The following is a 12,720-nucleotide window of genomic DNA, read 5'->3' on the forward strand; positions in this document are numbered from 1 at the left end:
AGTGTGTGTGTGTGTGTGTATGTGTATACATATATATATATGTATACACATACACACACACACAATGGAGTACTACATGGCAATGAGAAAGAATGAAATATGGCCATTTGTAGCAAAGTGGATGGACCTCGAGGATGTCATGCTAAGCAAAATAAGTCAGGCAGAGAAGGACAGATACTATGTTTGCACTCATAGGTCTAACAGGAGAACAGGAGAAACCTAATGGAGGACCAGAAGGAGGGGAAGAGGGGAAAGAGAGCTGGGGAGAGAGAGGGACGCAAAACCTGAGAGACTATTGAATACTGAAAACAAACCAAACCAAGGATTGAAGGGGGAGGGGGAGTGGAAAAGTGGTGGTAATGGAGGAGGGCACTTGTGGGGAAGAGCACTGGGTGTTGTAGGGAAACCAATTTGACAATAAACTATTAAAAAAAAATAAAGTCAATGATATAAAATTCTTTCTGAAAAAGCTTTAAAAACAACAGTAAGAAAAACCCCACAAAAAAATAGAGAATGTAAGAAATTATCAAACTAAGAGTAGAAAATAAAAACAAACATATAATTAAAGAAAAAAGAAAAATAAAAACAAAAATGGACTAATTCTTTGAAAAGGTAAATGAAAATGATTCTTAGCAAGATAAAAGGAGAAAACAAAAATAATATCAGGAATGAAAATGGGGACATTACTACAGGTACCACAGGTATGAAGAAGAATATTAAAAAGTTATTATGAACAACTTTATGTTAATACATTTGAAAATATTGATAAATGGACACATTCCTTGAAAAACACATCTTACCAAAACTGACATAAGAAAAAAATAGAAAATCTGAAGAGTTCAATTTCTATTAAAAAGATCAAATCCAGAATTTAAAACCTTCCCATGTCCTCTTTCACTCCCCAACTCAACCTTTGCACCACCCCCCAAGACTCTAGACCCAGAGGGCTTCGCTGGTAGAATTCTAACAAAGATTTAAAATAGAATGAATATCAATTTTATACAACACCTTTCAGAGAAGAGAATTGCTCTGCATAACTTTGCTACCAAAACCCAAAGACATTGTAAGAAGGAAAAATTACAGGTAGACATGTCGTGTTAACATAGACAAAAAAAATCCAAAATAAAACACTGGTAAATTTAATCCAGCAATATGTAAAAAGGCTAGTAAAAACTCCAGGGAGAAAGCATTTGTTTGTCAGACTGGAAAGGCTAGGAATCTTGACTACAAATCTCATTAAAATATTCTCACACAGGGAAGCAGTAGTTACCCTACGGAAAAATAAGATACTCTTAATAGCATAAGGAATAATGGATACAGGGTTGCAAAAATGAAAACGACATGCATAAGGGAAGGTTACAAGTAGATGGGAGGTGCTCTCTACATTCCAATCCTTTCACCTGTTCCAGGACTATAAGGATATTCTTTATATGAGAGATGAGCAGTTACAAAGAAGAGAGCCTAGAGCAAAATTTTCCAGTTAACCAACAGGAACAAAAGCATCCCCACTTTCTAATACCACCTTCTGGAACAGGAGAATATCTAACTTCTATGACCTATGAAACACCACCATCAGTTTCCCTTCTACCCATGTTAGCGTTCCACACTTCTGTTGTCTCAGTCAAAATTTTCTGTCCGGAAGAGTCATGCTTTGGCTCTAATCCATCTGGGAAAATTACTGCATGCTCAGAAATACAGATAATCAATAAATTAATTATACATTTTTTGTGGTTTGTAAATTTACAGTTTACAGGAGCATGTATCTAAATTCCAGAAGAAATTTCTTGTTTTCCTGAATCAAAACATCTTATTAATAGGTCACAAGGTCACATTTCAATTCGTTTAAATTGTAATCTCAAAAATAAATGGACCTAGAACAAAAATGATTTAAGTTAAAAAGAAAGCTGTCAATTAAGTACTCTTTAGATTTTACAAGTCTGTCCAGTTCTAACATCTGGCCCACTTATGGTGCACTGCTCAAGGGGCTTTGAACAACATTCAATAATTTTCCAGGTATTTTCTGCTAAATGTCAACCCTGACTGAGAGACAAAGTGGCAGATTCAAATTCCAAGAAGCAAAGATTCTGTGAACTGACAGTAACTTCACATAAGTAAAGGTGGCAATAAGACAAACATGAAGAATGTAAAGGCATTCCTATAGTATGGCAGGCTGAGAAAGGGATGATCTCTAACTTTTTAAAAGAAAGACTACCACACATTTACCTAACGTGCTGGCAATCAACAAGTAAGAAAGAGATGTCTGTGGAAAGCTAAATACAAGCACAGAGAAAACATGGGAAAATAAGCATTTGGTTTGGTTCCCAAACCAAAATATTCAATCATTAATTTAATCTAGGTCAGCATTACCTCGTGTCCACATTAATACTATGTTTTCTAGTTAATTTCATTCCATTGAGGCGCATGCCCCAAATTCATCTGAAAATCTAAATCTTACACAACCATTTTCAATGTGTCATTCCTCTGCTAAAAACCCAACCATACGCTCCCTATTATCTAGCAACAAAGTCTAAACTAAACTCTAGCTGTCAGAACCGCAATAATTTGACCTAATCGATTACTTCTGGAAAGGAGAATGGTAGGTTAAATATGGCTACAATTCTTTGCAGTTCCTCCTTCTATGCCCTGAACATGGAGTGTCTCTCTCACTTGCATACACTATTAGAATGTGGCAGAAGGGACACTGTGTGACGTTGGATGCTTGGCCTTTTTCTTCTCTTGCCCTCTTGGAACACTACTATGAAGAATCCTGGGCTATCCGGCTGGAGAAGCTACAGGGAAGGGAAGCAATCGATGGCCCCAGCTAATCATCAAACATATGAGTGAGGTCATCTGGACTGCCTTACCACAACGTAGCGGCCACAAGAGCAACCCCAGATTAGAAAAACAACCCAGCTGAGGACAACTTAAATTACTGAAATTTTATTTTAAGTCACTAGGTTTTTACTTTATCTTATAATTACATATATGTATGTATGTGTGTATAAATGTATACATATGTGTGTATAATTTTATGTTGTATATAAAGCCAATTTTAAAAATGTAATAAGAAAGCAAATTTTAATACTCAATTTTTAAAAAATAGGTAATAAATGTGAACAGACACCACTGAAGAATGGCAATTAAGCACATGAAAAAAATGTTCAACATCATTAATCATTATAGAAATGCAAAGTGAGGGGCAGCTGGGTGGCTTGGTCCAGCTGAGCATCAGACTCCAGATTTTGGTTGAGGTCATGATCTCACAGGTTATAAGTTTGGCCTGTGGCCAGCTTTGCACTGAGAGCACAGAGTCTGCTTGGGATTCTTGCTCTTTCAAAACCCTTCGCTCAGCTATTCCCCTGCTCATGCTCTCTGCCTCCCTCAAAATAAATAAATAAACATTATAGAAAAAAAAAAGAAATGCAAGTTGAAGCTACAGGGAGATAATACTGCATTCCTGCTAAAACAGCTAAAATAAAAATAACTAACAATAGCAAGTGCTAAAAGTGAGAACAACTGGAACCCTCAAGCATTGCTGGTAGGAACGCAAAATGATGCAGGTAAACTGGAAAACATTTGGGTGACTTCTTAAAAAATTAAACATGCACTCAAATGACCCAGCAATCCACTACTAGATATTTACCCAAGAGAAATGAACACTTATGTTCATGCAAAGAACTATAGAGCAAATGTCATTAACAGCTTTATTCATAATTGCCAAAAAACAGAAACAACCCTATCTAAAATCCTTTAACTAGTCAATACATTAAAAACACACACACACACACACACACACACAATACTGTGATGTATCCATACTGTGGAATACTACTCTGTATTAAAAAGGAATTAAAGTAGTACTCAGGGAAAAGAAAAAAAGACTACCAATGTACATAATAACATTAATGAATCTCAGGTACATTATACTAAATGAAAAGAAAAAAACAGGTACAAAAAGCTATATACAAATTATTCTACTTAGGAACAGAATAAAATATAGGAGAGAAAACAAATCAGTGGGTACCAGGGACAGAAGGTGAGGACAGAATCTGACTACAAACAGGCACACGAATTCTGGTGGGAGGTAGAATTCTTCCATAATTTGATTGTTGTGGTAGTGACCTATGTGCTATTCATACACCTATGTACTAGAAAAAAAAGTTAATCTTACTGTATAAAAATTATTCTTCATCAAGTCAGAATTAAACACACACACACACACACACACACACACACACACACCCTAACCTCCCAAACATTGTACTTAAACATTTGCATCCCTCAGAATAATGACTTTTAAATTATTTTCCTAAATATGTAGTATAATCAACAAAATTAGCAAATTCTAGCTGGAGAATTGGTTAAATGTTTTTAAAACTAGGGTCTTACATCTTAAAAACTGTAATTTCAAGCTTCTGGGTCACTTTCCAAACCCAATCTTATATGCCTCACCTGAAAGAAATGACCTAGTTTTATATTTTTTTATAAGAAAAATACATAGCAAATTGGGTACAAAATGTTACAATGAGGGGGGAAAAAAAACACCAACATCAGTAGGACATCTACAGCTCTTCCTTTTACGCCAGCATTTCTAAAATGAAATCCCTCTGGCTGAAACACAAATATCTCTACCCGTAAAGTTGATGGAAAGACCTGAGGAGGTTTTCATCCCTAATGAGCAAAAATAATTACCTACTTATTTTCTAAAATTACAGCTCTATATATAAAAACTGATTCAGTCTGTGTTTTCAGATTATATTTACAATATTACAGCATGAGTACTGTCTCAGCTCTAAGTTGTCTTAGTAGTTGAGAATTGAATTTCAACACAAAAGAATATAAAGAAAGTGACTTACAGAACCCAAAGATTATTCTACAGAAGAAACAAATATTATTAAAGGCAAGCTTTCTTTCATGCAATTAAAAAAAAAAAATAAGGTGCTTCCCAGTCAGAAATAAGCCAACTGAAGTATCAGTACTGAAGTTAGAATGAAGAGAAAAATAATCAAGTATTTATGAGCCTAAACTGTTAAGAAGCAAAATCTTTTCCGAGGAGCAATGATTCCCAGCATGTAAAACAAGATTTGACTACAATCAAAGCATATTCCAAAATCAATTAGCATAGCAGCTACCCTTGGAGATCTCCTACATGAGACTTTGAGCTGAGGTTTCTGAATCAGTGACTTCTCTCTGGTTTCTATTCACAGACGGAACACATTTCATCAGAGTCCAGGCTTTCAAGCCATACAGCTAGGAAACAAAGTAAGCTCCACCACTTGTGAAAAGTGTAACTTTGGGAAAAATTAAATTAATATCCCTTTTGCTCCTCATCTGTAAAATGGTTATAAAAACAGTACCAGCAACGTATAAGGAAATTTATGAAATTCAATGAAATAATCCATGCAAAGTCCTTAGCACAGTATCTAGCACATGATAAACTTGATAAATGATAGCTATTTATTATTAACCTCTAAATTATCAGTCTTTGATTCTCATAACAAATGACTGAGACTCTACTGAGAGATCACCTTCTCCACGATCGATACCCCAGACTTCCACCCAAAAGGAAATAAAAGGATAAATAAATGCAAGAAGTTCTCTGTCCACTTTCTAATCCCTAATTACTTTGCATTTTACTGCATGGTACTACTACAAATGACAGGGATAATTGTTCATTCATTGTATAAAGTTCTTAAAACCTAGCGTTTTCTTCTGTAGAACATAAAAGGACCAAAAATAACATTGTGGTGAAGAAAAAAGTTGAGATAAAGAAGTGAGTTCCAAAGAAAGAGTGCAGGGGCAGGGGCGGCTGGGAGGTAAGGGAGTGGGAGAACCACAGAAGTCTTCTCCAAAGCTTCAAGAGAAGGTGACACTCCGAACTACATTCTTCTTTCACAGAATGCTACTCGGCTTCCACACCCGAGCGCTCTCCCTCTCTTCTTCCCCATCTACTCTGAAGGGTGTGTGCACAGCAGGATGCTTTCACCTTCTACTCTTCAATGATCCCATTCCTCAAAAGGAAATGATCTCTGTGCTCTTTTTCTCTACATTCCCTCTCTTAGGGTCAATTACCAGCTCTAGAGTAATGACTCTTCATATTAAATCTTCGAATTCCAGCAGGCACTAAACACATAATCACCTTCATATATAAAGCAGAGGAACTAGAATTTAGGAGTTATTTGTTTCCTGAAAATGCAGGATTCGACACAATGGAGAAATTCTCTATGTTATATACAATTGGTATAAAAACTTGCTCATTAAAATAAAAAAAATCATTAAATATTTTTTAATAGGTGATTGAACCCCTGCAACTAAAAACAAAGTACAGTACATCACTCTTCCTTCATTTTTTTAGAACCTACCGGAGAGATTCAGCCATTCGCCTTAAATCTTCATTTTGCTGTTTTAAGCGTTCAAGCTTTGCCAGAATCTTGGACAGTTCTCGGCTAGAGTGATCAGGGTGGTCATTATCTCGTACCAAGTGACCACCTATATAAAACAGCAAGGTCCCCCAGGCAAAAAGAATGAGCATAATCCAACGCCAGGAACCAGTCCATGGCCGCATTTTCAGATTCTCAACTCACTTCCTTGGCTTCCCGGAGCTCAAAGAATTGAAAACATCTTAGGTCTGTTTGTAGCTAGCGCGTAAGCAGTAGCTTTCAGTTGTTTCAACACATCATGCTTCAGAAAATGTGTGTCTCTGGTAGTCTTGCAGTGAATCTTTCAAAGAGATCCTCTTGGTGGTATGAGTAAGAAGCTTTATTGTCTTGTGCTTCATGGACTCTACATGCTGTGGAAAGAGTAAGAAATGTATTTAAATTATTTAGGATATGAAAAATAGCATATACTGAGATTCATGGAGCTGAAGGAAACACATTGGTGTTGACTAGCAGATAACCTAACTCCCTAATAATAAGTAAAGAGCAAAAGCTTTCACATCTGCCTATTAAATCACCACATCTATCAGGGCTCTACCAGATAACTTAATTAGCTCTAAGCTTGAAAGTCTTCTAAATGCCATCATCACTTTTCCTTCATACATCACTGTGCAGTAGATCCTATATGGAGATCAAAAGACTACATCTTTGAATAAGCAATCAAAACCAAACAAAATATATTTAACTACATATTTTGGTCTAATGTTTCCATTAACTCAAACAGAAACATGTTCTCTGTATGAGTCAATTCATTCCAGTAAGATCTCGACTCCATCCCTTTCCATCTCACACTACTCAACTGCCTTTACACTACTTAACCCTGCAGGTGACAGGCAAAGTGTCACTGATAAATTCTAAAAGTGACATGCAATTTGCTAATAAGCAGACGTTATCGCAGCCAGTAAGCAGCTGGTAACCCTCCATATATCATAAGCAAAGGCTCGTAAAGATTAGGCTAGATTATCCCTTCCTCAATTTATTTAAAAATACCAATAATTGCAATATAAGTCTATACCAGTTATATCCTAGTCACTGTGCATCTTAACTACAAATGCACATACTTTTCAGGCTTGGGTTTCATTTATCACTTTATCATTTAGCTTAGAATTCCCTTTAGAAATATTTTACCCAAAGAAAGAAATTATAGGCAGATCAAATATCAGTCATATGATGCCTACTTTTCATGGTATATGGAAAAATGCAGGTATTCAGAATTTCCTAGTTAAAAAGAAAATTAAAAAATGAATCCACTGATGCTTTAAGGTATGGATTTAATTCAGTAAGTCAACCAAAAAGGCTAACTATTAACATCTGAGTAAATAATACTATGGGTGACAATATATGCAACACTGTAAGTTGCTATTGTACCATATGCTGAATCATACTATTGTCTATTTGATTCCAGGCTATACCAATAAGATACTAATTTTTTAATCTTTTCCTGCATAGTAAAAGTTAACTTAGAAAGGTAACTGTGATAAACAAAAGATAGTTTTCTAAAGGAATCATTTAAATAAGAATAAAATGTACTGTAACATTTTATTAAAAATACAATGGAAAATTATAATAATCAAAACCAGCAAAACTATAATAACTCCAATAGAAACAAAAGTCTACAGAAGCATTTTGTTACATCCAATACCTTAAATTCTTATAAACCATCATCAAAAATAACCAAAACATTAAATTACTACATATTACAATATAGTAATATTGACATTGCATAAATTGTAAAAACTCATTAAAAGTCGTAGGAGATGGGGCACCTGGGTGGCTCAGTCCGTTAAGCGTCCGACTTCAGCTCAGGTCATTATCTCATGGTTCATGGCTTCTAGCCCCTCAGCAGGCTCTGTGCTGACAGCTCAGAGCCTGGAGTCTTCTTCAGATTCTGTCTCTCTCTCTCTCTGCCCCTCCCCTGCTAGCACTCTGTCTCTCTCAAAAACAAATAAAAACACTAAAAAAAAATTGTTGTAGGAGCAAAACATTGTCATTTTCTTAATAGCATCATTTGCATTCTTTTTCTTTAAAGTTGCAAGCTTGAGCAGGGGAGAGGCAGAGAGAGAGGGAGGGAGGAAGAGTCCCAAGCAGGCTCCATGCTGTCAACACAGGGCCCAATGCAGGGCTCGATCTCTGAGCCAAAATCAAAAGTGGGACACTTAACCAACTGAGCCACCCAGGCACCCCTGCACTCTGTTTTTAGAGAGAATGTTTCCCCAAGTTTTTTGTTCTTAGCTAATATTTAAAAATGAAATAAGAAAAAACAAGCCATGCTGAAAACCAAGTAGTTTTCTATGTAATTTTCCTTAGCATGGTTTAAAGGTTGGTATAGAAGTTTTTACCCTATCCATAATGAATGCCTGCTTCCTTACTGTGTTTACTGCCTATTGTTTGAACTATGTCTGTTAAAATGTAAACTCCATGATGTTTCTCCATTTTGTTCACTGATGTTTCCCAACTACTCAGAGCAGTGCTTGACCCTTAGTAGGAACTAATAAAATTTTTGAATAAATAAGTGAATGAGTGAAGGATATCATACATGACATATGCTAGTATGATATATTACACAATTCATGCACATCAGCTTCAAATGCCATTTCATGTCCCACTTAAGAAAGCAAATCTGAGTATACAAAGTAAGACAGTGCTATAAGGAAAATAGTTCAAAAATAAAGTCATTCATAGCTTTAGGATTTACGATTATCACAACATATCTTATAAGACACCCTCAAATATTTAAAATAAACTGGTTCTAAAAGCCGTAACATCAACTTATGGTTACCTTTCAAACATAAGAAAATGATTTCTCATTAGTTTGTCTTACTTGCCTCATCTAAAAGATTCACTTTGCAAAAACCATGGGATGACTGAAGAAGGTATGTACAGACATCGACAGGAAAGCCATTTGATTTATTTGTGAAAGAATTTATTAGTGAAAATATTTCAAATTTATTAGTAAAAATATTTCAACATTAACTACAGGAGCTAGTTTCTAACTAAAATTTGTATAGTAGTACTTGTTGAGACTTCTAGAAGTGGGTTGTTTCAGTATTTATAAATTCATTCCTATTTGAGATTCACATACCACTTTTCATCTGCAGAATACATTTTTTCCAGATTATTAAGTGGACCGAAATGTGTGAGGCTTCCTTACATGAATTTATTAATTAGTAATACCATTTTTTAAGGTAATAGGTATTTAAATGATTTTTTTGGTATTTACAGAGATTCTTTGGGTTATATTTGCCTAATGTCTTTGAAACAAAGAAACGTATGTAATTTTTCAAAGTAATTTCTTGAATCTGAAAGCTAAAGTATATATTCAGTAAAACTGAGAGCTTTAATAAAGGCGCTCTGAGGCTTAAATAGCATTAATATATAATGCACTTACTATAATGCTGAGCCCATAAGAGATGCTCAATAAAAGGTAATACTATTTTAATGCTGATAAGATACAGAGATTAAAAATATGGGTACTAGAATAGGCAAAGCCTAGACTAGAGATCTAGTATGCTATCACATATACAGCAATTCTTGTTCTGCTATATCACCATGTATCGCTATATTTTCTGCTATATCACAATTCTTGTTCTACTATATCACAGCTAGGTAACCTTACTGAAGCTGAATTTCTTTTTATGTAAAATGGATATAATACACACTACCTCTCCCACAGAATACTAGAAGAGGCTTAGACAAAATAATCTGTGGGAAGTAGTTAGCATACCACTAGCAAATTGTTCTTATGCTACAAATGTTAATGCTCTTACATTATTTTATAGACTCATAATATTTTGTATAATTTATATAGCATGTGTTATTATAAGCAGTTTCCAAAATAGCTGCCAATGATCCCTGTGTCCTGTATTCATGCCCTGTGTAATCTCCACCTCTTGAATGTGGGCTGGACCTAGTGACTTGCTTCTTAGATAGAATATAGCAAAGTGATATGATTTCACTTCTGAGATAAGTTTACAAAAGACTGATACTTCTATCTTGCTCACATTCTCTCTTCTTGTTTGATGCTGCCATTTGAAAAGGCCCGTGTGGAATGAAATTGAATCTGCCAATGACCACATGAGTAAGCTTGAAAATGGATCCTGCACCTGTCAAACTTTGATGTGACTGAAGCTTGGTTCACATTTTGATTTTAGGCTTTTGAAAGACCATAAGACAGATGATCTAGCTAAGTCATGCCCCGATTCTTGGCCAGCATATAATAACTGTTTTATACCACATAGTATTAGGGCACTTTGTTATGTAACAATAGATAATATACATGCCTACTTCCTACTGGGGCTGAGTGCCTCGTCTTCAGTTCAGGTGCTATTCTTTCTGTCCCCAGCAAGTTGTACAACCTCTAAGGCACAGAGTAGGCATTCAAGATGCCAGACAGAATTGAATCTTAATCACATTTTCTTATACATCCTGCTAACACATCTTACAAATATTATAAAAATTAAACTCACTTTATAGCTTAGTTTTATACCATACCAAAAGTCTAAAGGCATTTTTATTAATGTTTGCTAAACAGAGTTGTCAAAATAACTAGTACTAGATTTGCTCTTACATGTAAACAACTAGAAAACCTAAATATTCAGATAAACTGTTTTCAGAGATTGGGCAATGGTTAGACAAGACTGTGATGCCTGATATGAGATTAACAATCAAAGGTAAGCCCTATAATCACTCCAGCTTTCTGCCTAAAATTTACTGAACACCCCCTCAAAAGGGGAGAACCCAGGCAAAGCACAGCTGTCTTCCTGAGGTGATATGATAGAGACTAAAGCTTAAAAATTTAAGGGGAGAGGATCTACAAGTCAGTATATTAAAGAGGAGGCAGGTGCCCAGAGAAAAGGATCCAAAAATTTGCATAGGTGATCCTTTAGTCTTTGGCTAGATACTAAGCTCTACATGCAGAAGTGTTATGAGGCTGGCAAAGAACAATTATCAAGGAAAGAAAAATTAAATACTAGGAACTGAAAAATGAACATCTCTCAGAGACTGTATAAAGGGGAAAACCTAGGAGTTCCACCCAAATAAAATGAAAATGCACATAGAAAATCTAGGGCATTCAGTAGAAAGTTAAGAAATAAAACATCTTAGAAGTTAAAGTTAAGTAAGGCGTAGAGTAGGGATCAGAAAATTTTCTCTGAAGAGCAAGATAACAAACATCACAAGCTATGTGGGACACATACAGTCTCTATCATATATTTTTGTTTTTATTTTTCTTTATAGCTTAAAAATGTAAAATCCAACTTTAGCTCAAAAGCTATATAAAAACTTGCTGTGGACCAGATTTAGCTCATGAGCCAAAGTGTAATGTCTCTAGCCATAGAATAAAGATTAGGCTGACAAAAGCTATAACAAAACTTAAAAACAAGCTACAAAAGGATCAAGGTGATCTAAAAGTAAATTAAAATGTCTATCAAAATAAAACTCAACAAAATACAGTCAACAACATAAAGTTCACACTCTCCAGCAACTAATCAAAAATTAAAAAGAACACGGAGAGAGATCATCTTGTGATGCAGGCAACCAAAGACATGCTAAAGGCTAAGGATGGACTAGAATATTGAGCATAGAATCGTAGCACTCCAAGGCCCCATCTCAAGAATAAAGTAGCAGCATTCAACTACTGCAAGAGTTTTAAGTCTCTGATTCAGTGAGGGTAACAAGTACAAAAAAATTCAATCACTGACTGTAATGACCCCATCCCCATCCATATATAAACAAATAGCCTCAAAGAAGAAAAGTGCCCATTTCTGGGCATAAATGCCATTCACCTCAGTCTTTACTGCTCTGTACTTAAAATGTCTGGCACACAACATAAATCATGAGACATAAAAAAAAGCAAGATGTAACAAACCATTTTCAGATAAAGCAAACACCAGAACCAGACTCATAAATGAACTAGATGTTATAACTATCAGAAAATTTAGAATAATTATAACAGATACATTTAAAAAATCTGTGATAAATGTGGACAACATACATGAGCCAATGGAGGATTTAGCAGATGAAATACCAAATAAACAAAAATAAAATATCAGAGGACCTTCAACAAGCTTATCAGAAAACTGGGCAGAAGTGAAAATGAATCCGTGAACATGACAAGAGGTCACAGATATTATCCAAAATAAAATTTGAAAAGGAAAAAAAGACTGGGATAAAAAGGAATTCAAAAGTTGTGGGAGGATATCAAATGATCTAAAACATATATAATTGGAGCTACAGAGAGGACAGAAAATGAGGCAGAAAATACATTTTACAAGATGTTAGCTGA

At 35.2% G+C, this 12,720-nt stretch overlaps 1 protein-coding gene across 9 annotated transcripts in view; it reads right to left on the minus strand.

Moving 5' to 3' along the window:
* Positions 1-12,720, minus strand: part of FUT8 (fucosyltransferase 8) — a 291,085-nt gene that overhangs the window by 145,409 nt on the left and 132,956 nt on the right. For all 9 annotated transcript variants that reach the window (XM_029950670.1, XM_029950669.1, XM_029950671.1 and 6 more), the window contains one exon: positions 6,363-6,790. In XM_029950670.1, coding sequence (XP_029806530.1) covers positions 6,363-6,565 — 203 coding nt within the window. In that variant the 5' untranslated portion in view covers positions 6,566-6,790. The remainder of the gene's footprint in view (positions 1-6,362; positions 6,791-12,720) is intronic.

Source organism: Suricata suricatta, chromosome 9, assembly GCF_006229205.1.
Source record: "Suricata suricatta isolate VVHF042 chromosome 9, meerkat_22Aug2017_6uvM2_HiC, whole genome shotgun sequence".
NCBI classification, from domain to species: Eukaryota; Metazoa; Chordata; class Mammalia; order Carnivora; family Herpestidae; genus Suricata; species Suricata suricatta.